This window comes from Octodon degus, unplaced genomic scaffold (genome assembly GCF_000260255.1).
Source record: "Octodon degus isolate 3935 unplaced genomic scaffold, OctDeg1.0 scaffold00069, whole genome shotgun sequence".
NCBI lineage: Eukaryota > Metazoa > Chordata > Mammalia > Rodentia > Octodontidae > Octodon > Octodon degus.
Genome location: NW_004524645.1, coordinates 12,447,011 through 12,474,521, shown reverse-complemented (window position 1 = coordinate 12,474,521; position 27,511 = coordinate 12,447,011). Strand labels below are relative to the sequence as shown.

General features: G+C 41.2%; 1 protein-coding gene across 1 annotated transcript in view; it reads left to right on the top strand.

Moving 5' to 3' along the window:
- Phka2 (phosphorylase kinase regulatory subunit alpha 2) overlaps positions 1–27,511 on the top strand; it is a 76,676-nt gene that overhangs the window by 26,004 nt on the left and 23,161 nt on the right. The window contains exons 5-18 of the mRNA XM_023719536.1: positions 1,713–1,795; positions 3,697–3,777; positions 5,485–5,583; positions 8,856–9,002; positions 9,779–9,832; positions 11,288–11,410; positions 13,160–13,255; positions 16,822–16,929; positions 19,044–19,122; positions 21,589–21,723; positions 22,466–22,575; positions 23,473–23,617; positions 23,870–23,948; positions 27,268–27,437. Of these exons, the coding sequence (XP_023575304.1) occupies positions 1,713–1,795; positions 3,697–3,777; positions 5,485–5,583; positions 8,856–9,002; positions 9,779–9,832; positions 11,288–11,410; positions 13,160–13,255; positions 16,822–16,929; positions 19,044–19,122; positions 21,589–21,723; positions 22,466–22,575; positions 23,473–23,617; positions 23,870–23,948; positions 27,268–27,437 (1,509 nt within the window). The remainder of the gene's footprint in view (positions 1–1,712; positions 1,796–3,696; positions 3,778–5,484; positions 5,584–8,855; positions 9,003–9,778; positions 9,833–11,287; positions 11,411–13,159; positions 13,256–16,821; positions 16,930–19,043; positions 19,123–21,588; positions 21,724–22,465; positions 22,576–23,472; positions 23,618–23,869; positions 23,949–27,267; positions 27,438–27,511) is intronic.

The window sequence follows — 27,511 nt, the reverse complement described above, 5'->3', positions numbered from 1 at the left end:
GGCAGTTCAAAATATCTGCAAACACACTCATAACTGCTCTTTGACTTTTCTCCTTCAAGATTAGCACCAGGTCCCTTCAGCTCTCCCACTCACCACTCTGCTCACCCTCTCTGGATGCATTCTCAGTTACCAAAGTTACATTTGAACAGTGTGCCCACAGTAGGCTGGCCAGCTTGCAGTGCCCATGCTGTGCTAAGTAGCTTACTTAGTTACTGTGTAGGTCACAGCTGCAGGTTTCTTTGGCAGCCAGGATGCCAGACCTCCCGAGTCCCATAATGCAACCATCTTTGTGCATCAAGTGGGCTCTCACCTGCGCAGATGGTTAAGGTGTGCAGCAGGCCTCAGAGTGCTCATGAGCAGTCCAGCAAACTAACACCCTGAGACTCCTGTTTATTTCATTCAGCAAGTGGGAAACTAGAATCATTCCAGAAATCATCAGGTAACATCAATAGGGCTTTGTGAATAAAGCATGTATTTATAAAAAGTATTTTTGGTTATGAAAGTTAATATGAGCTCAATATAGATATTTGGTAAAATATAACAAAATAATAAAAAAAAATTGCTGCCAATTTTTGTGTGGCTCCTCTAAGTATTTTTCTTTTTTTCTAACTATTTTCTATGCATTTTTATATATTAAATGACACATTGTATACATATTTTTGCTACATAAAATAGTTTGATACCTCAATCATTGTATATCTTTGTAAAGAATTTCCTCCCAATCTTACAAACTTTTCATAAATATTACTTTACTAACTTAATTAATGGATATACCATAATGATTTTAAGTACTTTGTATATTTTTGCTATTATAGCTAATGTCATGGTATCAATTTGGACCTCATCTCTACTTTCTTCTGAGATCACTCAGAGGCTACTCATATTGTCAAATCATTTTCAGTCACTTAAGTTGATTTTAGTTAGCTTCTAAGTGAGCTTGCTAGCTAAGCCTTTGTTATTAATATAGGAATGGATATCTTACTGTATCCATGTTTGCTTCAAGGATTTATACTGTGGGGCTGGAAGTATAGCTCAGCAGCAGAGCCTGCCTAGGAAGCACAAGGCCCTGAGTTCGATTGCTGGTACAATAAAATAATCATACTTTAAAAATGTGTGTATTGGTCATAACCAACTGCATTTTTAGGACCAAGCAAAACCCAATTTCCTTGGTCACTACCTGTTTCAGTGAGTTGATATAGCCCCCTGGGCAGGTCCTGGGAGCTAGGTTTTCTAGGAGGTGAGAAAAAGTGAAGCTTTACTCTTTCCCTATCTACAGTGGGGAAAAGTATCCACCCTTATCTTTGGCTCACTGAAGAATAAAGATAGTGTCACTGGTTCTTTTGGGTTACAATCTTTGCATTGCTGCCACCTACTCTGCACAAATTCATGTTCCAGAGACCTCATACCTTCTCTTTAACTCTTATATGCACCTAGTCAAAGATGGAACCATTTTTCTCTTCTTTCTTCTCCTTTCCCATTTCCCCTGTCCACCCCCCCATTCCTTCCTTTCTCTTTCTGAGATTAGACATTAACTTATACCACTTACTTCAGAATTAATTCTTGGTGTCCTAAGGAAGAAAAATGAAGGTAAAAGCATTCACTTCCGGGGCTGGGGAGATGGCTCAGTAGGATAAGCGCTTGACTAGCATTCACTTCCTAGTGCAGCAGCTCATCTCACAACATAACTTGTTGACCTCATTTTTCTTTACCAGGCTTACGTATTATCTTCACGCTTGATGAGGTGGCCTTTATACAGAATCTTGTCTTTTACATAGAAGCTGCATATAAAGTTGCTGTAAGTATCAATACTGGTAGCTTTCTTTGGTGTGTCAGACATTTAAAAAAACATATACTTTATTAGTGTTTCAAGTGTGACAAAATACAAAGAAAACAATTTAGAGGAAGAAAGATTTATTTTGGCTTGGGATTTTAGGGGTTTCTGTCCATGGTTGGCCAGCTCTCTTGCTTTTAGGCCTATGCTAGGCAGAAACATGATGGTAGCAGGATGTAGTAGAGGAAACTGCTTATCTCATGCAGCTAAGAAACAGAAAAAAGGGGAAGATCCAGAGAGGAAGAATCTAGGGCTAAGACATACTTCCATGACCCACTCCCTCCAACTAGACCCCACCTCCTAATTTTCTATCACCTCCCAAAAATGCCATCAGATTATAATCTCAGCAGTGGATTAATGGACTGATAAAGTTAGCCCTCATGATTCAGTCACTTCCTGAAGGCCTCACCTCTGAACATGGGAGACTTTGGGAGTGCATTTTAAATCTAAACCATTACCTAATTTCTGGAGAGCTAGGTTATTTGGGACTAATCAGAACATTAGCAAGACTAGAGCTGTAAGATTGTTACTACAAGACAAAGTGCATACTTTTGTCCTGGAATGCAGTGGGGGAGGGCTTTGTATGTTGAGTGTACAACATGTTGTGTCTAACTCATATATATATATATATATATATATATATATATATATTTGTCTTTGAGACAGCATCTTGCTATGCAGTTCAGGCTGGCCTTGTGTTTACTTTTGTAGTCCCCAGACTAATCTTGAACTTGCAGCAATCCTCCTGGCTCAACTTCAGTGCTGGCATTTACAGGCATGTACCACTATGCCCAGTTCTGTGTCATGTATATCTTAAATAAGACTCTAAAGTGTCCCACAGCATGTGAACAGGCCAGTCTGAATTGGGCTAAAAAGTTGGCAGAGAGCACTGGCATGGTGGTAGAAGGTGGGGTGCAGGAGGCTGATTGAAGTAGTCTTTGCAGATCAGTCCCATAGCTGTAGAGTTGGAGTAAAGATGGAGTAGAACAAAGGAAGATTTGGATGTGAGGAATACTGAAGGAACATGCCCAGGCCCAGGTATAAGTCTGGTTCACAGGTCAGGGTTGAATGTGTATCTTGCATGTCTGAGTTTCAGTGTTCATATTTTGTAAACTTTTTTTGGCAGTTGAGAAATAAATAACGTTTTAGCATTGACCCTATTCTTTGAGGTTGTCATCATTCAGTAGTACACAAAGCATTTCAAAATAATATCACTTAGATTTTTAAATGAAGATATGAATTACTGAAGTTAGGTATACAAGTATCAAGTCTGCTTCTGTGACAGTTTTCTGAGCCAATTCACATGAAATTGATTTTTATATACTATGAATGTTCAGTATTCTGTGTCTCACTTTTGACTTTGGTTCTAGTTACTTCCTGAGCATTTTTTATACTCAAGAGGTAATGCTAAATAAAAGATTTAAATGGGCTTGTTGGTTTCAACTAGTTATAATTCATGTGTTAAAATACAGCTTTTTATTTCATCTTACAAGTTATTGTAAGTTCAATGGCATTAGCTAAATAGATGGGTAGCACTTTACTTGATTTTAAGATAAAATGTTTCATTCTCCACAAATCAAGAGTTTCTTATAAATTAATAGCTTTTAGAAATAAGAAATCCTAGAGTGTTTTTGTGTGTACTTTTGTTCTGCCTGAGTACTTTCTTTTGAAATTCTGCACAGAGGTCACATGAACTGAAATTAAAGAAGACCAGAATGTGAGTATATAAAACCATGTGCTTGGGGATCTTCAAGAAGCTGTATTCATGTTTCAGTATGCCCGAGGTAACATGAAGGGATCATTTTCTCAGAGCACTTTTTCTATACCTCTTTCTCCCTTTCTGATGATGACCTTTATTCTCTCAGGACTACGGAATGTGGGAACGTGGTGATAAAACTAATCAAGGCATTCCGGAACTGAATGCAAGCTCTGTGGGAATGGCCAAGGTGACAGTTTTCAGCCCCTTCTGTGCGTTTTTACAGCTTTGCTTAGGGTCTCTTCATTAGGAATTTGGGTTTAATCTGATTAGTACATTTTTCAAAAGTCAGCAGCAAGTATGTGAAATTTAAATGGCACTTGTACCCCAGCCAAATGAAATTATAGGTCAAAGAAGTCAGTTTACGAGGCTGAATTTTGCATGTGGCCAAAAAAAAGTTCCTTCTGTCCCTGTGATCTCTCGTGATCACAAGTCAAAATTCTTGCTGTTTTCTAAGAAGCTGCAGGCATGATGTACAGTGTCCTTTGCGGGTCATACAGAGAACTGAAGAATATAAGTACATTGTAGATCTGGCTCATAAGTTCAAGCCCACAAGGTGGAGCTAGTAACAATAATGAGTGAGGCTGACCAGGTAGAAAGATCAGGGGCAGAAGGTAAGAGTGAGGGGTACTGGGAACTTTCCCTAATGATATTCCAACTCAAACTCATTTAGGAAATATTTTTCAAGATGATTTCAGTAGCATAATCTTATAGTCCTAACTCCCCAAGAAACTGAGGCAGGAGGGTCACTTAAGCCCAGGTATTTAGAACGAACTAGGTAACATAGTGAGACTGTGTCTCAAAAAGGAGGAGGAGGATAAAAATCTGTTAAAGCCAGAGGGAGCGCCTGCTTAGACAGAGCACAGTGGCTGGTTCAATCCCATGAGTGCTGTGCCAGCCCCGCCCCCAGGGCACACTGAGAGGGTGATTGAGACTGCGCATGGTGGTGTGCTCCTGTAATCCCAGTGCTTGGGAGACTGAAAACAGAATTACTAGGAGTCTGATCTATGCAGTGAGACCCTGTAGACCATGTACTAAAGTACATTTTTAAAAAAGCCAGAGGGCACCTGTGGAGTAGATTTGGCCTGTGAGCCACCACTTTGTATCTCTTGTCACAGACTTTTATTTTGTCTTTTTGAGACGGTCTCATTACACAGTTCAGGCTGGTCTTTAGCTCACTTTATAGCCCAGGTTGGCCTGAACTCACAATGATCATCCTGCCTCAGCCTCCCAAGTACTGGAATTATAGGCATGTACCACCATGTGCAACTGCCATGGATATTTTATGTAGCTTCCTTCCTCCTGTTTAAGACTAGATTTTTTTGGACAAAGTGAAGGCTCCAGTGCTACATTTTTTTTTGTGGAACTGGGGATTGAACTCAGGCCCTTGCACTTGCCAGGCAAGCACTTATTCTACTGAGTCATCTCCCCAGCCCCAGTGCTACAGTGTTTAAAGCAACAATAACAGTGGTCTGTTAAGGTAAACTGACAGAAAAAAATATATATTACAAAAAAATTAACTTTCCTAAGTGCTAGATGTGCTAAATGGTAGATGCTAACTATTACAATAGGTAGGAGAAACACCAATCATAAGTTTAGTGCCATAGACACATAATGTTATGAACTCATTAATATTTCATTTTTTGGCAGTATATTATTTTTATTTGGAGAAGTGTGTTCATGTTTTTCTTATTTGTGGCATAAACAACAGTATATGGGGACGCTCCATTCCACTGAAAATAAGGATAGACTATAGAACCTTTTGGCTGGATTTTACAACTACATTTCATTGGCACTGGAAAAACATGTATGCTAGATTGCTTAGTGAAAAAAGAGTGCCAGATATTGGAGTATATGTTTATTAGAAAGAAAAAGTAACTTACACCTGTGTTTGCAGGCTGCACTTGAGGCAATTGATGAACTAGACCTTTTTGGAGCTTATGGAGGCCGCAAGTCAGTCATCCACGTCCTGCCTGATGAAGTTGAGCACTGCCAGGTAACAGCTCAGCCTCCTGTGTTCCAAAGTAAGAAAGAGAGTTGTAGAAGGAAGGCCTCAGCTTCTGTTCAGAGACCTCATCTTTCTGGTTTGATGACACTTGACTCCTTGAAGCTTAAGTTTTTTTTCCTCCATAAAATGGGCTCAGTGGGGCCTTCCACTCCTGACTCATAAGATAATTGAAAAGATCAGAGAAAATCAAATTAGACAGTTTGCCCCAAAACAGTGTAGCCAGAAAGTATTATGCAGACACAAGACATAATCATACTATGTATATGGAATCAACAGTCAGAGAGGCCTTGTTTTGCTGCAGGTAAAATGTTTTATGCTTTTTAAACACATAGTTCATTTTTTTTCAGGTTTATTTCATAATGCCATCCACTTGAATGAGTAGCATGCACCAGCTCAGTTGATAGGAGTGTGATGGGCAGAATGAGGGAGAGATAATATGGGGAAAATGGCAATTTAATACAAACTCCCTAAAATACAGATCACAGAAAGGATTAATGCAGATTAGGGAATTCCACTGAACAGACAGGAAGTCACCAATTGCTAGTCAGTCAGTAAACTGTTAGGGACCACATATGCTAAGGCTAAAGTGAGTTAGATACCTTCAAACTTATAACTGGAGAGCTTATGGCAGGAACTTGTGTTTCTTGGCAGAGAAAGCCTAGGGAGGAGTCACTACAGCGATACACCTCATAATGATACTTTGGTCACTGAAGGACCACTTAGACTATGGCAGCTATACCATAAAGCGTCAGTGTGTAATAGGCTATTCCATCTCTAAGGTTTGTGTAAGTACACTTTCTGCTGTTCACACAGCAGTGAAATCACTGGATGTTGTAAGTAGTTCTTAATGGAAAATCTGATATTTCTTGGGTATAATTTAACAGAAATACACCGGTGTTCCTCTAAATGTGTAGTCCAGTGGAAAATGTGAGTTTTATAGCTAGAAGAGTCTGGATTAGACTCCTGGCTCTGTCACTGGCTGGCTCCATATGAGTAAACTGGACATAATATCTTAATCTTTCTCATGTGGAAGATTTAATGAGCTTATATTTTCAAGGATCTAGTCTCATGTATGTACACATTATATCTCAGCATTCTTTTCTCTGCCCAAATGTTCCTATAATCTCAACTTACTTCCAAGATTCCAGGCCTAATCCAGCCACCTTATAATTGAGGCCATAGTATAGTACCTCTAGGTAACCCTGGAAAGTTTCTATGATTAAATTAGTTCTGCTGTTAACCATTTTGCCTGATCATTTATGAGATCTTATGGATTTCAGTACTTGTATAAATGGTTCCTGGAACATGACAGGGGCAAAGCCATACATTTATATGCACCAGATGGGTAAGGCAATGAGCCTGAGAATCTTCAGCATGTTTTTGAAACTAGCAGTTAATTGGTAGGATTCTCACCCTAAGTATATATGCTGATACCTGTGAACTAAGCAACTGCACCGAAGGTAGCAATGTGTAATGGTAGGGTCATGCTTGGAATGCCTGTCATTCTGGTCTTCTAAATACGTACTGCTTGTCAGGTCACATCAATTACTGCCATACTGTCTCCAAAGTAAATGTTTGTTTAAAAAAATGGGTAATAAATGAAAACAAGAGACAAGAAAAAAATGTCACAGGACTGTCCTACAAGGTTGTATATGGTTAGATTTTTAAATTTCTGTGTAAAAATATGTAACTCTTCCTAATTTTTAAATATTTTTTCATTTTTTAAATTTTTTTCTTCATATTCTGGAGGAATTTAAAGTTTAACGTATCAATACTTAATGGAAAATACTTGTTCCATGTCATGCCTAAGATGTTTGATATTCAGAGAGATAGTGAGGTTAAGCTCAACTGCCTATGTTGTAGGGTAATAATAATAAGCTTCTCTCCTAGAGGGTTAACAACCTAAGTTTGCAGACCAAAATTTAGTGAAAAAGAAGGGCTGCAAGGACAGCCAACATTTTGACCCTAGCCTTTCAAGGTCAGTGAAAACTAAGGACATAGTAGATCCTATACTGTAACACCATGTAACTCAATTGTGTCCCAAATTTTCTGATCAAGGATATTATGGGGCCACAGAGGAAAGTGATCGATGATGTAGAGTGTACCTAAGGAGAGTCACATGGAAACAAAACATTCTCGCAGGCTTTCACAGAGAGCAAATTGGTCAAGCAATGGCTGTGACTCATCCACGTGGCTGATACTGACAAAGGATCTACAAACTGTGGTACAGGTTTTCGGGATAAATCCTGAGGGGATTTAACTGACCTTATCAGATACAAAAGTTACATTTTTTATTATATAGGTCTTGCTTTATCTTGGTCTTAACTAGCCAGCAGAAAAGTATAAAAACAAGGTATAAAAAGTAAAGCCATATTAATATGCTGAACTATAAAAGGCTCAAGTCAACAACTTCTGACATTGCCAGTCCTTTGGATAACCCACTACTATTATGGACTCCTGGACTGTATTGGAATATTTTGCTGAATTCATGCATCTACAATATTTAGATGACAATGGAATGCCCTTCTCTGACAAAACTAACCAAAAAAAGGGGGGTATAAATGAAGGACTATTTTGTATCTGTATACTCAAAATAGTTAGGATAGATATACAGCTGCATTCTCTTAATTCAATGAATAGAGAGACTTGTTCTAATAGTGCTTGTGGACAGGATATCATGTCTGCATCTTGTACAATGAATAACCACTAAGACAACAATATGCGATGTATTAATTATTGAAACTGTCTAGTAATCAGTTTTGAAACTGTCTCATTGCTATTTGTTTCTCAATAAAATTATTTTAAAAAATAAATAAATGGTTTCTGGGTCACCCACCCCATTGCACAGAAGCCACCCACCTCTCTGTGGTGGCACTACATGTATGTTCTTTCATAGTCTCTGTCTTCATAGTCAGAGCACCTTAGCCTGCTTGCCACAAGTAGCCCTGAAGATCTTCCCCAATGTGTCCTAAAGGTCTGGCCCGGTCAGCAGAGCATATGGAAGGAATGGAGTCAAGTGTTCTCAGCACAGGCTTCGAGCACTACCATACTCTTTCCACCCCTCCTTCTGCCCCAAGTAATAGGGAGCATTAACCAGGTAGACAAGGTTGGCCAATGGATGCATTTCGGTAGAGCAAAGCTGTACTCTATAAGTTATCACTTTTATTTGAATGTACCCTTCCGTGGGTCTAAACTTATGGTCTTTAGATACTACTATTGATGCTTCTCCAAGTTAAATCACCTCTCTATCTTTTATTCAGTCTATTCTATTTTCTATGCTGCCAAGAGCATCAACTTCTAAAGAGATTGACGCTGGACTTCTTTCTATCATTTCTTTCCCGGCCTTTGCTGTGGAAGATGTGAACCTTGTGAATGTGACCAAAAGTGAAATTATTTCCAAGCTCCAGGTAAGCATTGGTCACACTGGTACTCTGCTACCCTCTGTTAAGTTCCAGTTTCACATGATGACATGGAGTAAATCACGTGTGAAGTTAATGGATTAGTTTATTTTAGTGGATGCATGAGGTATACAGATGAAAGGCTGAGCCTACAGATGAGAAAATATAGTTTCAAATTAAGGAACTTAGTTCTCTTTATAAGTAGCAGAATTTGCACTTAAGGTGGAACCCCAATTCCTACTACTATCTTACTTCCAAGGTAGGACTACATAACCATTTAACAATCACAGATTCTTTTGCATATCTCTTGAATTCCTTCCAGTAAAAAATTTACATGTCACAATATCCTTAAACTTTACATACCATTTTAGAGGGCTTAGTGATCCTAAAGTTAAATTACGTTTTTTTAAAAAAACCTTGGTCTGCAGTGAAATGCAGTGACTGACACATCGCACTAAACACTTTGGTGGATTCTCTAAATGTGAGGGTCCCTTTGCCTCTTTGTGTGATATAGTAAATCAGAATGAAAGAATGGCAACTCCCTGAGCTCTTAGTAATTACTCTGGCAGACCCAATATTCCCGTGAAATGTTTCAACATTCTCTTCCAAGACGGAATTTACTTTGCTTACTACTACCTTAAAAGTTCTTTATACTAATAGCAAAATGCAATTAGTACATGTTTTATCACTAAAAGGTTCATAGGAGAGAGAGAGGTAAGGGCTGATGAATTAAAGGAGCAAAGAAGTTCTTATGTCATCAAATGTATTTTATTTCTCCTTACTAGGGGCGTTATGGATGCTGTCGCTTCCTTCGAGATGGTTATAAAACCCCAAGAGAGGTTGTATTTAAATATTGTTTCTTACGGTTGCTTAATTGCTTTATATCTAAGTTGCCACTGTATTGTTCTTCCTCTATTGATTATAATTATATGGTGGAATACTGGAAAGAGAAGTATTAATTTTAGAGTCAGCAAGTCTGGAGTTAGGCAGTACAAGAGTAAGATTATCAGGGTGACAGAAAGCTGGTAGTTTAAAGCCAGCTGGTAGATAACAATAAACAAGGGCTGATGAGATGGTAGTGCAAGCCAGTAATTCCAGCACTGGGAAGGCTGAAAGCAGGAGGATCACTATGAGTCTGAGCTATGCAGTGAGACCCTGTACCAAATAAATTAATAAATAATAATAATAGCAACAAAAGAACAAACAGTTCTGTGGTTTGCATAGTTTTTGTAAAGACCATCCATGGCCTCCTCCTGGTTTTGTCACTAATATGATCATATAAATAGAAGAGATCAAGCCTGTAATCTTGGGTCTTGGGAGATTGAGGCAGGAGGAGTACTGTGAGTTTAAGGCTGGCCTTAGCTACATAGTGAGTTCAAGACCAGCCTGTAGGGCTAGGGAGCTAGCTCATTGGTATAAGCACCTGCCTGGCAATCATAAGGTCCTAAGTTCAATCCCCAGTAGCAAAAAAAAAAAAAAAAAGACCAGCCTGCACTACACAGTGAGACCCTGTCTACATAAATAAATAAATAATAAAGTTATCTGCCAAGCTTTGGGATAAGCAAATTGGTATTAATTTGTTAGAGAACATGCTTTAGTACACTAAACTACCCAAGAGTCTTGTGTATATTTGTGATTTACTTTATGAAAACTGTACCATGGAAAACTCCTCAAAATAGCATTTACTTATTATAGTCAGACAAGTAAGGAAACCCATTGAGAAACACTAGTATTGACCTTATCAGATACAAAAGTTACATTTCTTGTTCTATAGGTCTTGCTTTATCTTGGTCTTAACCATCCAGCAGAAAAGTATAAAAACGAGGTATATAAAGTGAAGCCATATTAATATGCTGAGCTGTGAAAGGCTCAAGTCAATAGCTTCTGTGGATACCCCACTACTATTGTGGACTGCTGGACTGTGTTGGATTGTTTTGCTGAACTCACACACCCATAGTATTTAGATGCCAATGGAATACCCATCTCTGACAGGACTAAACAAAAAAAGGGGCTACAAAGTAAGGACCATTTTGTATCTGTATATGCAGAATAGTTAGGATAGATATACAGCTACTTTTACTTAATTCAATGAGAAGAAAGATTTGTACTACTAGTGTTTGGACAGATATCCTGTCTGCATCTTGTACTATGGATAACCACTAAGAAGATAACAATGTACAAAGTATTAATTATTGAAACTGTCCTATTAATCAGTTTTGAAACTGAATAAAAAGAGAAACAGTAGTATTGTGTATGAGCCTCACCTTTAAAAAGTTTGACATGTTTGATTCCAGGACCCAAACCGATTACATTATGACCCTGCTGAACTCAAGCTCTTCGAAAACATTGAATGTGAGTGGCCTGTGTTCTGGACTTATTTCATCATTGATGGAATCTTCAATGGGGATCCTGTTCAGGTGAGGAAATGCTGAGTAGTGTGCTGATAAGCTTTTCATCCCACTTGGGGCACTGATTCTTAATAGAATGTAAGAGTGTACAAGAAATCAGGTCATTGCTTCAGTTTTAGGTTGCCACTTGACAAACTTTCCTAAAATTTAGTAAATTAAAGCAGCAACTCTTTGAATTTCTTCATGATTCTGCAGTTTGGGTGGAGCCCATTAAGGACAGATGATCTCTGTTTTTGCTGGTGTCCACTGGGATGGTTCCATGGGGCTGGCAGATCTAAAAACAGCCTCCCTCAAATGCTGGTGAGCTGATGCTGGCTACCAAATGATGCTGGGAGCCCAGCTGGGGTCTTGGTGGAAGCCTTGGTTTTCCTCCACATGGCTAACTTGGGCTTCTCATGATATTGGTGACTGAGGCTTTAAACATTTTACGTGGTGGTTGTCTTCTTCCAGAAAGCAAAAGCAGAAGCTTCCATCTCTTCTTAAGCCTTAGGTCTGTAACTAGTCAAATATCACTGTCATCTCATTCTATTGGTAAAAGGCCATGCCATATTCAAGGACAAGACTAGGAAGCATGGGCTTGTGTATCCCAGACAGGTTTTATTGTTCCTCTGTTCTTTCCAAATCAGCCAGTGGTTCTGCTCTTGTTATCTTTAGTGTAAGAGTGTGCCCAGATAATATATTTAACATGCTGACCTTCTAACTGGTCTCCCAACCTCAGCCTTGTTCCTTGTTATTTCTGTTCTCATTGATTATCTTGCCTCTTAAGTCTTCTGGTCCTTTTATCCCAGTATTGCAAGGTTTCAAAAGGATTGACTTTGAATTTCAGTTTTGAACAGGCTTACCAATTGCATAGGAATGTAAGGAGACAAAAATGACTACGCTTGGTATCTTATAAACCTCACAGAATCTATTATCTTATACCTATGCTGTCCTTCTACCCTTTCATTTGACATTTCTAAATGATCCAGTCATGATCATGCTTTGCCATCCATAAATTTTAAATGAAAAGAAAATGAGATCTGGAAGTAGTTGACTGGGCTTTCCAAAGATAAAATTTGTTAAATAGCTGGATAGCCAGCTAGAGTTTTTTTCCCTTCTTTTTTTAATGCATTAGGTTTTATCACTGCCTTTTTAATTTAGTAGAGAGGTTTGCTTCAGTAGCTTTTTATTGTATTGAACAGTATATCCTAAAAATTGGTGTCTATGAAACACAATATATACACTTTCTTTTTCTCACATCTAAGTTATGCAACAAATATTTCTCAAGTAATAATTAAGTGGAAAACTACCTATCGGTGGAACTAGATATGCTCCATAAGACATGGCTTCTACCCCAAGAAGTTTATAATCTGGTTGGTGAGATAAAATTTAAATATGTAAAAGATGTTAAGAGCAGAAGTTTTAAATGATGAGTTAATTAACAGCAAGGGAAAGATATCTGATACATATAAATGACTATTAATGGGACTTCTGAAGAAGAAACAGCTACTGTGTAGTGGCTGCGCTATCTTTTCCTTGAAGGCTGATTGGTGGGGCTGAGCTTAGACATACAAAAGAGAAACAAGCAGTACTGTTTAGTTGCTGCTGACATTTGCCCTTTCCTTACTCCTCAGCTGGAATATGTTTGTGCATTTTTTGGTCCTGTGTCATACTTTGAATCTATTTGCTGTCAAGAGAACTGTTCTTCTATGTTGCACTGCCTTTGCAGCATTAACCACCAGACCTCTTTCATAGTGAGGGCAATGCGTTGTCTTCCAGGTCCAAGAGTACCGAGAGGCCCTGGAAGGAATACTGATCCGAGGCCGGGATGGGATCCACTTGATGCCAGAACTCTATGCTGTCCCACCTGATAAGGTAACCAGGTGGCATGGGGCCCCTTTGTGTTCTTTGTGTAGAACTGAGTGAATTGGTGCTTTGCTTTTGGTATTCTTCATCCCCATTAAGCCCAGTAACCACTCTCCAGATGTGGTTTCTAAAGGCTTAGGCAGTTTTCCCACACATCACAAGGACTTAGAACTTTGGGAAATTATGTTGAATGTGCCTTATGCAGAGGCAGCAGTTGAAGCCTTTGAAGAATACCTATTCCTCCCCGTACCTCAAGCAGAAAGAATGCTGCAAAGCCCAAAACACTGTTCTGCACTTTATTACTATAAAGTGCTACAGAAGAAGCCTGATGTACAGAGATGCTTGAGAATCTCTTCCTTTTATTAAGGCAGATCCCAAGCTAGACTTTGAGTAATCATTAATTAAAGCCATTCTACACTAGTCCAGATCCAAGAAGATGATCCAAGGTAGTTTTGTTCTACCTAGTTTCCTAAATTGGGGTCATGCTGAACCTCTTGGGGGAAAATTTCCCTGTAAACATCTCACGTTTAGAGGAAACTGCTGTATTCGAAGCTGTTTGTAATGCCAGTGCTCCTGATGCTTCAAGAGCTTCACCATTCGTTTGTGGAAGGAAAGGACATTTAGAGAGCCAAACCACCCCCAACCTGACAGGGCCCAAAGAAGACTGAGCAACAGAAGCCTGTCATGCAGCAATTTGGGTCAGGACAAGAATTCCCTCACTATACAGATGCAGCTATGGAGCTGCTGGGCATGTTTTCTAAGTGTTATAAACCTAGATCTCCTGTAGAAGTGTTCCTTTTTCCCTTTGTGGATGTGTGGGTACAGTGGGGCTGATGGTGGAGGCCAGGTCACTTTCCAGCAGCTACTCATTCATATCTCATGTTCAGGTTTCTCCTTGTCCAATGTTGAGGCATTTGGCAAAACAAACTTAGCAATGGGAGGTAATTTGGAACCTGGAAGCAGAGCAAGGGAAATTAAATGCCCTCATAGATGTTTTATGGTAAACAATAACCATTACCTTTCTACCAAAAGGCACAAAATGTTCCATGTTGCAAGCTGTACTTTGCTTTCTCATGGACAATATTCGGTGTGCATTGTAAAAAGTTACTCAGCAACTCTTTTCTAGATTCCACTCTAACTTTCAGTTTCTACTTATCATTACAACATACTTCTTTATTCAGTGATTTACAATTGTGTTCTAGGCCCCTGTCTTGGATGCTATTTTACCTTGACCACATTTTGTGTTGGTTGCTTGCAGATGACAACCAACTAAAAAGGCTGCTAAGTCACATCAATGACATGAGCAGACCAATCATGGAAGGATTCCTACAGGCAGGGCCACCATAGGACCATATGGCACCTTTGTACAAATTAGAAACAGAGTAACATTCAGCTTGGATTTCAGCCTCACTCTTCTTTAACTGGTGTTTGCACAGCACATTGCCATGCACAAGGCCTTCCATTCAGTACCTAGGGACTAATGAAATTGTTCCCAGCAAAAGTAGTGAACAGCTACTTTTGCCAGGTGCCAGGCCAGAGCCTGGGGAACAGAATATAGACTAGAGGGGGCCAGAGGAGCTAGGCCATGAGGTAGGAGTAGCCACTGGTGGCAGTGGTGGTGACAAAGGCAGTAGCAAAGACGTGTGTTTGAGTACTTGCAAGAGGTTAGGGTGGGACATAGTAGACAGAAGGGGAAAAAGACCCCTCCATGTGAAGGCAGAAGCTGGCCATGGTTGGAAGGAGGGCAGAACGAGGCTGTCTTTTGATCTGGACACTTGGTTTGCTGTGTGCTCTTTGCATCGGATATTTATTTATTTATTTATTTATTTATTTATTTATTTATTTGGGGGGGGCTACAGGATCTCACTACACAGTTCAGACTCGTAGTGATCCTCCTGTTTTCAGCCTCCCAGCAGCTGGTATTACAGGCGTATGCACTGCGCCTGGACAGCATTGGAAATTGCTCATTCTAGATATTTGCAGTCTATCTTAGTACTACTTATGTTTCAAATAGCTTTAGCATACTATCCAATTATGAAAGTAGCCCTGCACTCTATATAACATCCAGAATTACATAGATAGAAGAAAACATTTATCTCTAATCTCAGTACCCAAAGATAACTAGCATGACATTCCAGAGACTCTCCTTCCACACTATCCTATTTGATTACTAGGGACATTTAGATCCATTCAGTTTATGTACTCAAAGACTTTATAAATACTTACTACTATTGAAAAAATGTAAATTAAGTTTTATTGACTAATTAACTGCTAGATTAAAAAATCTTCTGAAATCAGGATCATTGCCTTGCCCATCTTCTACATATAACTGTATGGCTTGACATTGTCATGTTTCCTAGCTCTTCTCCTTTCCCTCTCTTGATTGGTTACTCCTTGAAAGCCTGCTTTCCTTTTACTTGTGTTATACCTTTCTATTTGTATTTCTTCTTTTGAGTTCTTATACTAGGGACACGATACGATATTTACACATGTGTGTCTGGTTTATTTCACTTATGAGTATATGTTCAAGTGGCATCCACTTCAATATAAAGGCTTGCAGTTTATCATTCTTAATAGCTGAATAATACTCCATTATGTAAAAATACCACATCTTTTTCAACCATTCCTCAGGTGATGGGCATCTTGGTTGTTTCCAAGATTTGGCTATCACAAATTGTGCTGCTATAAACATAGGTACACATATATCACTATGATATGATGTTTTCAGATCCTCTGGGAAAATTCCCAGTAGAGGAATAGCTGGTTTAAATGGGATTTCCAGTCCAACTTTTAATAATTGCACTGATTAGGGTAGCCGCAAAGAATGACTACCCTCACAGTATGATTTTCCCTTTTCTCTCAATTGACCTATGTTTTCTAGAGGAAAAAGTTAGTGATGTGGCCCCAACCAATGTTGCAACGACTAAAAACTCTAAGGGCAATATGAAGTTTAGAAGGGAGAAAGTCGCAGACTTGCTAGCAATGTACAGCCAGCAATGTCCATCAGAAAGAGCGTAGAAGCTTTATTTTGAGAAGACAAGAGCCCCTAATGGATTCTGATGTCTGAGTTCCTGGTGGAGGATTTGTGGTCTAGTAACAAGAGTGATTTTCCTCAATAAATAGTGCCACCTTCTGGTAATTTTCTTGCATAGGCACACAGGTTATAAAGCCCTAGGAAGAAGGGGCAAGAGAGAGAAACTAGACTTTAACATCCGGCCATGCATTGTGTGGCTGTAGACTGCTGGTTTTGACCATCTTACCAATAACATGGCCAGATGTTAGCATGCACTGTGCATGAAGAAGGCAAGCCTGGCTTCTAGCACTGTTACTCAAGTATGCTTGGGAAGACCACTGTCTTGGGACCAGGACTAGAGTGGATGTCTCCCTCTGCACAGAATGCCAGATGGCCCAAAAAAGGGTCCTTTCTCCTTGTGGGTCCCACATTCCAGCACGTGCACAGTTTTGGCCTGGAGTACGAGGACCATTTTGTAAATACACAGTGCACTCCCCACTGTAAGGTGTCTCTAAACTTATCCTCTTGACATTCTGATTTTGGGCTTTGCTTTCTCTGGCAGGTAGACGAAGAATACAAGAATCCACACACAGTGGACAGAGTTCCTCTGGGGAAGCTGCCCCATCTGTGGGGCCAGTCCTTGTACATCCTCAGCTCACTGTTGGCAGAGGTAGGAGTTTGGTGGCTTCACAGGCTGGCAATCATCTGATTGGAGGTATACAGGGAACCCTAAAAGAATACAGGTGCTCTCTGCCCAGAATGGTTGTGAATATCTTTTGCATCTGCATGCCTTTGAGGTCAGATGGCTTGTGTTAGCTCCCAGGTTCAACTCCTGACCTTGTATATCTATATTTACCTTAAGGCAGTTCAGGGCAACTACAGGTGAACACTCTGTCCCTGTCCTGCCAGTATGCCTGATCTGAGCCGAGAGCCTGTTTGATTTGATGATCATCAGGAGCTTTTGTGGTAGGATTAGCATGTCAGATCCTGGAAAATACAGAATTTGCGAAACTACTAAAATGGACAGGAAGCCCCCCCCCCAGGCAAAGGAATCAGAAAGGCTCTTCAGAACAAGAGGCCACTGGCCTGAGTGTGATGAATTTTATCAGGTGATCCTTCGGACCACTCTCAACCAGCTCCACAGAAAATCCCCTGTCTCGTGACCTAGTCCCTCTTGCTGAGCCTTAACTTCCCTGTAGGCTTCTATTGCAAAACACATTTGAGCCCTCAAAATGAATCTACCCATCCTAAGTGCGACTTTATCAAATGGGTTCATTCTTCTCAGTGGATCCTACTTAGCTGAGCATTTCGGGCCCCTGGGGAAGGGAATAGGAGCCTAGGGATGTGAGTGAGGGGCTGCCAGCCTCTGAAGCTGGCCCAGCCCTGTGGGTCCACCAGCTCTAGAAATGGGGACAGAAGAGCTAGTCAGAATGCCACTAGGACTGGGTGTCATGACACATGCCTGCAATCCCAGCTTCTTGGGAGGCTAAGGCTTACAAGTTCAGGTTAGCCTGTGTAACTTAGCAAGACCCTGTCTCAAAAATAATTCTTTTTAAAAAAAGAGGGTGCAGCTAGTGGTAGAGTACATCAGAGTTTAATCCAAAGTACTGGGAGAAACAATAACAACAAGAGTGCCACTGGGTTCTTGGTGATTGTAGCACAGTGGAAGTAGCCAGTGGGGAGCTGTTGCTGCTGAGGGTACACCAATGGTTCCACGGGTAAGTCCAATCGGTCAGTGTCGTGGTCCTACCCTTGGGAGTAAGGACTGTATTTTACACGTGTATCTCCTTTGAAAAGCCAACCCTGTCTCTGACTAGCTCTGTGACTTTGAGTATGTCTCGAGCTCCCTGGCCTTGGTTTCTTAATCTGTAAAGTGAAAATCTTGGCCTTGGTTATCTCTGCAATACCTTCCAGCTCAGGTTTCTGTATCAGTGAGATGGGAAGTAATCTGCTCTGCTCTACTCTTTCTTCTTCTCCCTGTAAAGTCTTCCTCTGGCCCAGCAACAGGTCTGCTTCTCCCAAGAGTGCCCAGAACACCTCAGTCCTCTCTTGAACCTCAGGCCATTTCTAGGAAGTGCAAGAAGAGGCATATTCAAACAGCACACTTGGCAAGGGTGGGGGGAGTGTTATGTTTCAAGCAGCCCCAGACCAACTCCCTTACTCTGCCACTTCCCTCAGGCACCTTTACCTCAATTTCCCCACCTATAATATGGTGATAAATGTAGAACCTAGCTGGTAGAAGGCATAAATGTGACAGTGCACACACAGGGATTCAGGAAGTATTAGCTGCCATTCTTTTTACTCACAAAAGATGGGTCAGGGCCGTGGAGATAGCCAAGCAGTCTAAGTGCCTGCCCAGGTAAGCGCAAGGACCTGGGTTTGGTTCCCGGTACCACTCGCCAAGCTGGCCCCTGAAACCTGGCATGGTAGTGCACGCCTATAATCCCAGCATTGGGGAGGCTGAAACAGGATGATCACCACAAGTCCGAGCTACATCGTGAGACCCTGTACCAAATATATAAAATTAAAAAAAAAACAAAACATGGGGCAGTATGAGCCCTACAGAGCCAGGTGCCTAGCATGTTACTGTGTTTTCCCATATTCCTGGCATCCATATCACATACTCTTATTTCAGAGAAAGTAAGCAATTTATTCACAAAACACAAACAATCCTGAGTGCTTTGGAGTGCTTTGCACCCCAAAATGTGTTACTTTCAAAATTAGGTAGAAGGTGAAATTTCAGTTAATCAATATTTCATAGTATTAATGCTCTTCTCTTCACAGGGATTTCTTGCTACTGGTGAAATTGATCCCTTAAATAGAAGATTTTCTACTTCAGTCAAACCTGATGTTGTAGTACAAGGTTAGTGAGCATGTTGTCGATTCATCTCTAATTTGTAAAACTAGTGTCATTTGTGTTCATTCAAATTGTTCCTTAGTCTCTTATTTAATTAAAAACTGTTATATGTGCTTCATTATATAGAAGGTCTGTGAGATGCCCTGTATAACTCACTCACTCAGTGATATTTTTCCAAACCACAAATTTACTTTCTACAAAGCAATTATTTTCTCATATCTAAACTTTGATTGCAACTGAGGCACATGAAATTCTTTGAGCATCATTTTTCAGAACTATTAATCTTTGAAAAGGAGAGCCTGGTGAGAACTTGGAAGCCAAGTGAGGTCATCTGTTCCTCTTTTAGAGTTCTGATTCTTGCCATCTGCCCCTGTCTCCCTCCCTCTGTTCTCCCTGGAGCTCCTCTTTTTAAAAAGGTAGGAGGTTGGTCTGGACTGCCACTGCCAAGTGACTGCACCATGTGTGGTACTGTTGGGATTCTTGCACTTGCTCCAGTGGACTTGGCAAGAACAGATTGCAGTGCGGGAAGCTTGTGGTGCAGGGCTGGCTGGTGGTATGCAGCAAGCACCTTGGTCCCTCCCTTCTCTTGCCTTCTTTTTCTAGAGGACCTTCAGGCAGCTCAGCATATGCTGCAGGCCCCATAGAACACTTAGGTACCACATTATATGCGCACACTTTATTGTTCCTAAATTAGGGTGTGTACTTCTTACGGACAAGTCCCGTGTCATTGTTGTAGTATCTATGTTGATTAGCACAAACACACCTATGTTGAAAACAGTAAACAAATAACAGCATTGTTCTTTGTGGCCACTGCACCTGTTCATGATGTAGTGACACGAGCTGTAGCTGTTCTACTCAGTCTGTAGTGTGTCAGAAGCAATGTGGGACACACCAAACCTTTAGATCATTCTGAGTTTAGAACATTTTTGACAATTAAGGTTATCATCTCCACCTTACACATGAGGCTTAGAGGTTAACCCACCCACTCAAGGACTCATCTGACAGCCAGAAGTTTGAGCCTACTTTCGACTGCGAGATAGACTGCCCTAGCTGCATTCCATGGTACTTACCCAGAGCATGTTCTGTTAATTGTTCCTTTATGTCTATAAGACTGCTTTTCCAAGTGCAGGCCAGGACAGATTGATGGGTCTCAATTAACATTTTTTTTAATGCAATGCAATAGAATGAGTGAAAATGACCAGAAGGCTGCATAGCATAAGGGAGGTGCAGTCTTAGAAACATCCACATACAGCTACATCAGATCATTAGGTTCCCATCTAAAACAAAACCACTCCTACACAGAGTAGCCTCTGTATGGCTTTGAAAAATGCAGTGTTTTATATGTTATTGGAAGCTTCATAAAGGACAGGTATTAAGCCAGTTCCCCAGCCAGTCTTTCTGGGGTCCATAGGGATTAGATTCCCATCCCAATTCAGCAGTATCTGGCCAGTTAAGTATGTGAGGCTTCTTTTAGGGCCATGTTGTGAAGATCTGATGAGATAATGGGTATGAAAATACTTTAAAGATGTAACTGAGGGCCAGGGAGATGGCTCAGTGGAATAAGTGCTTCCCTGGAAAGCACAAGGGCCTGAGTTCAATCCCCGGTTTTGCAAAAAATAAATAAATAAAGATGTAACTGAAATCCAGCTCTCAGTGGCATTTATATGTATTGTATGCTTAGCACCCCCACCCCAAGCCCAGGAGTCCAGTGATGGCACTCGTGGGCCACCTTAATAGTAGTGGAGCTTTTTTCCTCTGACCTGAGCACCCTCTGAGTTCCCAGAAGGCTTTGCATGTCAGCTGATCTCTGATGTGGCCTCAAATGAAAATCTCCCTCCCTCAAGGGCCCCCTGGTCCTACGCACTTAGAGTTTCCCCTGTCTACTGGAGAGCCAAGTGTCCAGCCTCACCCACTCAGGGATGGGGCCCTGAAGGGCTCTCTCCCACTGGTGGGGTTCCAGGTTGGCCTACTTCCACCACCATCTCCACTGGCAGAGCCATTTTCCTTTCTGTGGAAAGAAAGATGTTGCCTCCCTTGCTTCCTTTTAAAAGTGTCCTCCATGAGTGGACTTCACTGTGTTGCTCCCCTGCCCTTTAGGAGCAGGGGCACAGGCTTCTCTTGGTTTTCCCTGAGGGAGCTGTTTCCACTCCTAACCCTTTGTGAAAAAAACAAAAGACAGATTTAGAATAAGTGCTGACCTAGAAGGGGGGGATGCATTATTTGAGATGAGGTAAGTTGAAGTGAGACCTATTGAAGACAATTTCTAGAAGTCTCTGAGATCTACCGTGCATGGGTATTGAGGAGTGACAAGGACAGAAAGAACCAGGAAGAGCAGCAGGGCCATTATAACCATTTCCAAAGCCAACCAATATGCCTATCATCAGGCAGAAGAAGAAGAGACAAATTATGCATGTCAGTGTGCAGAGACACTAGCCACTATCAATCTGATACCGAGTTTTCTCTTATTCGCAGTCACTGTTTTGGCAGAAAACAGTCACATCAAGGAGCTGTTGAAGAAACATGGGATAAATGTCCAGAGCATCGCTGACATTCATCCAATTCGGGTCCAGCCAGGCCGGATTCTTAGTCACCTCTATGCCAAGCTTGGTAGGTAGGGGAAAAGAGCAGGGCATGTTTGGCAAAGGCTATCTTGGTAGTCAGACCCGAGGAAGACAATAATGTATGTAAATTCAAAAGAATTGGGCAAAGCTAATACTAAGCAGGTTTTTACACTGTTTAGATGTGAAGAATACAAAAACAAACACATCCTCCTCAGCCTGGTGTCTAGTACCACCACAGGCCAGCCATACCAGTCAGCACATCGGTTGTAATTGAGGATCCACCTGGAAACATTCACAATGCAAAGAGTCATTGGTGATGTCTTAGTTCTTTTAACTTTTGTGGTATCAGAAAATTCTCATTTGCCCATTGAAATGAGAGGAGGCTTTGTTTTCTAGAATCTTTTAGTTATATGGTTGGATGTTAAATAAATCAAAAGTATTAATAAAGTCTTTTTAATAGTTTTAACCCATATATACCAAACCAGTGCTATTCACATACATATGTGAACAGAAGAAACAATTGTTTCTACATTCAGCTTTGTTGCATTTGAAAGGACAATAGTATTGGAAAAAAGCAAACCCTTGAGAGGATTGTCGAACATAAAAGTAAACGCAGACTTAGCCTAAGTCACTGGGATTAGCTGTTATAGTATATAGACAGGCTATGTATATAGCCATGTTTGTTTTTGTATTCTTCACATTTAAACAGTGTAACTACCTGCTTAGTATTAGCTTTGGCCAATTCTTCAGAATTTACATACATCCATTTTCTCTTATATTTCAAATAGGACGGAATAAGAATATGAATTTGAGTGGGCGACCATATCGGCACATTGGTGTCCTTGGAACCTCTAAACTTTATGTGATTAGGAATCAGATCTTTACCTTTACACCCCAGGTGAGAAGAGCTGGGCAGTGGTAAGATAACCAGTATTCTTTTATTGATTCTCTTTTGCTGTCTCATAAGCTTTTCTCCTGAACAGCAGAATCATGCCCCTAATGTTAATAGTCACCCTGCTAGTCTGATTTTGAGACTCCAACTCCCTGGGCTATGGAACATACTAATAATGAACTTCGGTTTTTGTTTCCAAAGAAAACTGACCCATGGAAACACAAACCAAATATATTGCCATTCGCTGGGCTATCTAGAAAGAGTAGTGGTGTGGTTGCTTTACCAGCACGGGGCCCAGCATGGACCCCGCTCACTTGGTAAACAGCTGGCCATGGGGTCTTGGGTTAGTACTCCCAAGCTGCTTTTTCCCATCCTAGTCTATGCTGCTCACTTAAACCTCATGAGATATTTCCTTTATTACCAACGTTTAGTCCAGAGGTGAATATGCACTAGTACCAAACCAAGGAGAGCAATTTGTCATCCACATCAGGCGAAAGTGCCTTTAGTTAACTTTAACCAGGCATCACTCAGGGGAATTCTCTACATCTCACCTGCCCTGAGGGTCCTCAGTCCAAAGCCAGTAGCCCTGGAAGGAGTAGGAATCAAGGAGTCACTGATATGCCCTTAGAGGCAGTAATGTTGGGCAAGGCACTTATAGCCCCAACCAAGGAACTAAAAACAAATTGGCAGTTCTTCTGCACTAATATAGCCGTAGCTGCTAGGCAGGTGGCAGGGTGATTTGTCTGATCGTGGGGAAAGCGGCTCCCCTTTGCAGGTTACATCCAGGGCAAAGTACTTTTCCTGGCCCAAAACCACTAGGAGTAGTGCTTCCCTGAGTGACAGCTGGTGTTCTGTGGAGATAAGCCAGGGATGCCACTTTATCTGACTGGCTCTGACTTCCAGTTCACCGACCAGCATCACTTCTACCTGGCCCTGGACAACGAGATGATCGTGGAGATGCTGCGGATCGAACTGGCCTACCTGTGCACTTGCTGGAGGATGACCGGCAGACCCACACTCACCTTCCCCGTCACGCACACCATGCTGAGTAACTTTCGGGATTGCACCTGCCAGCTGTGACCCATGGGTGGTTTGGGCCCTTTTCCTAATGTTTAGAACATCTCTCTTGGACAGAGTTGAGTACTAATGGGGCTTCCTCGCAGTTTGATTTCTTATCTCAAGAGCCTTCTCTGCTGTAAAGATTTTAATTAGACTGTATTGATGAAAACATCTCAGTGCATAGCTGAAAGAATATATTCCCAGATTAAGTAAATTCATTCATCACTTCTTTTTTCTTTAGCAAATGATGGCTCAGACATTCATTCAGCAGTTCTTTCTACAATTAGAAAACTGGAAGATGGATATTTTGGGGGAGCCAGGTAATTTATGATATCTTTTTTTCTAAGAAAATGTGAGTAGAATTGACCTTTCTTAAAGTCTTTTGCTTCCATTCTTGCATTTTTTATATTAGTTGCTAAATCTGAAAACTTGGAGTTTTAAGGCATAAAGAAATTTAAAGTTTTAATTCCATCTCCCATGTGAAACTTGAATCAGGTCTAAAACAGTGTTCAGTAGGTGTTGCTAAACAGTTTTTACAGGTGTCAGGGGGTCCTGGGGCACAGAGAGGTAAACAGGTCAATCTCTGAAGTAGCATCTTTCCTGGAGCACATGCACGAAGTGCTATGTGTTTCATGGAAGAAAATACCCAGAACTTAGAATCCTGCAGATGCTCAATAAATGCTTGACCTGAGTATGCCTTAAGAAACATATACAAATTCCCTAGTGCCTCTTGGAGCAGAGTACCTGAATGGTCCTGCATAATGTCACTGTCCCCCAGCTGTAGTACAATGAGACCCATTTGGTCTATGGGTGCAAACAGTTGCTCCTGGAATGACGTGGCACTGGCCCTCCACAGAAACCTCATCCTGTTTTGAGTGTCACAGAGCAGAAGATTTGTCTGTGCCCTCCTCTCCCTGAATCCCCTGGGATACTCCAGAAGGCTGTCCAAGAGAAACTCACCATGCAGCCTGGTGCAGACAGCCTTTTTCGGGCTCAGGGAAGCTTCCACTGGGTTCCTGATAGAAGGCCAATTGCTAAGAGTGTTTAGGAGTCAAAATTAGCACTTCTTGTGTTCTTTTCTGCTATCACAGAAAAGGCACTGTCACTTTTCAGCCTGGTGCAGACAGCCTTTTTCGGGCTCAGGGAAGCTTCCACTGGGTTCCTGATAGAAGGCCAATTGCTAAGAGTGTTTAGGAGTCAAAATTAGCACTTCTTGTGTTCTTTTCTGCTATCACAGAAAAGGCACTGTCACTTTTTTAACTTTTGGTAAAATACACATTATCATCTAAACCACCTCGAAGTGTGTATATATATATATAGTTCAGTAGTGTTAAGTACATTGGTATAATTGTGAGGCAGATCTCCAGAATTCATCTTGCAGAACTGAAGCTCATACCCTTTAAATAGTTCTCCTTTTTTCCTCTGCCCCACCCCTTTGCTGCTGGCAGTCATTCTTCTATTTTGCATCCCCATGAGTTTAGGTAGATGACCCATATAAATGGAATCGTACAGCATTTGTCTTTTGGTGACTTATTTCACCTAGCATACTGCCCTCAATATTCAGTAACTATATTTCTAAGTCTGGCCTCAGGTGCCTCTGCCCACAGAGCTTGCTGCAGATCTGCTCCTGTTTTACATTCACGTTCCTCCTGGCCTCTCCAGAGTATCAGTGGGATCATCCCCAGCTGTCTATGTTTCCAGGGCTAGCACCACAACTTCCATTTGAAACCACTTCTGAGCACTTCCCCTCTGGTTTGCAAAAGTTACCACCTGGTGTATGGCATCATGACCAAGAGAAAATACCACAGGCCCATGATAAATTATTCTGCCAAATATTTTATAGAAATTCGGTAATCGTAAAGAGAGTGTCATGCACAGCCAATGGAGCACTTAAGAGTGTGTCCATTGTGTTGTCTCATTCAGTCTTTTGTGTTGTGGGCTGAAGTGCTGCTTGAAAGACAAGGAGCTGTAGGCTCAGAGTGAGAGACATAAATGAATAGGTGCAAAAGCCTTGCATAAACCTATAACCAGTACCTAACCCTTGAGCACAGGGCCTCCTATGTATAGGGAACCATGAAAAGAACTCTGGAAGGAAGATGCCTAGGCTTCCTCAGCTATCTTTCCTACAATGTTTGGTTCTGTTTTCTGGTGCTGGGAATTGAGCCCAGGGCCTCTCAAATGCTATGGAAGTGATCTCCCACTGAGCTATACCCTTAACCCCTTACTTGGTGCTCGCTCGTTCTCTCTCTCCCTCTCTCCCTCTCTCCCTCTCTCCCTCTCTCCCTCTCTCCCTCAACCGGGTATTGAACTCTGGCCCTTGCACTTGCCAGGGAAGCGCTTATTCTACTGAGCCATCTCCCCGGCCCCTCTTACTTGGTTCTTGATGATTAAGGTTGAATCCCATTTGAGCTTTTCCTCTAGGTCTAAGGATTTTTTAAAAGGTAAACTCACCATATAGACTAGATTCCACTCCCATAAAACTACTTGGGGTAGCTTGTAACCAATGGCTTTTTAAACTCACTTTCAGGCTTTGGGCTCTTTTAGCCAAATAAACCCAACTCCTTTCAACTTCATGAGAAGAAAACTCTCCATTGCCCTTTCCCACTCCAACTCACCTCCTCTTCCCTAACCCCAGGGTTAAACAGTACTTAGAACTGGACCTGTGGCTCTCCAAAGGAAAGCATTTTGTCGCATTAAGGGCAGGCTTTTTCCTTCCTTGATAACATTTGCCCAGTAATCTCAGTTGCATTGCCTGCCCCAATCTACTCCTTCAACACATTCTCAGTTGCTATTTAAACTAAGTCCTCAGCTATTGCTGGTGGATTCAAAGGTGGAATCCCATTGTCTTCTGCTTCTGGACCTGACATTTTAAGAATGTTTCTTACTATAAGGTGGGCATCCCACATGTTCTTAGTGTCTGAGGACTGACCTACAGAATGTGGGGGCTGCTGGCTCTATTGCAGAATTCCAGGCTGCCAAACTCTGCTACCATTTTTCATTGGAATTTTTTCCCAGCTTGATGTAATAGGGCCCCTTGGGATGTCTGCTCCAGTCTGGGGATGGCAGGTCCATCTCATTCCTTCTAGAGAGCTTTGGCTCCTAGAGGTGCCTTTCCCATCATAACAATCCCATGTGACCACATTTCATGGTAGAGACAATCAGAATCATTGCCTCTGTTCTAGGCATTCTAGGGTTGGAAGGAACAGGTTGGCTCTAATTAAAAGTGGTTTGCCTGATGTATTTTGTAAAATTTGTGGTTGATTTGGTGAAATAGATTTCTGTCAGGTTTGAAATTAAGAAATCAGCATGATTACTTTGGCTTTTAATACACTATGTGTCTTGATTTTTTTTTCTTTTTTTTTTTTTTTTGGTGGAACCAGGGATTGAACTCAGGCCCTTGAGCTTGGCAGAGAAGTGCTTATTCTACTGAGCCATCTCCCTGGCCCTGTGTCTTGATTTTGTACTTGCTGTTGAATTTTTGTTTTAATTTCTTGGCTGTTTATACTGGGTGATCTGCTGAGTAATGTATTTACTGATTCTGGTACAAGTGCCACCTGGTTGTTGAAAAGTCTTGCAGTAACTCATGTGGAAGTTTGTCCACACTCTACCTGTATCTTTAACATGGTATCTTCTTGACAGAGTAAAATTAGGGAACCTGTCAGAATTCCTCACCACATCATTCTACACTTACCTGACTTTCCTGGATCCTGACTGTGATGAGAAATTGTTTGATGATACCAGCGAAGGGAGCTTCAGTCCTGATAATGACTCAGATCTCGGAGGATACTTGGAAGGCACCTGTAATCAGGGTACAGCATGAAATGTTTTGTTGAATTCATTTATACCTTGGCACTCTGGTAAAATTAACTCTAAGACTCAACTA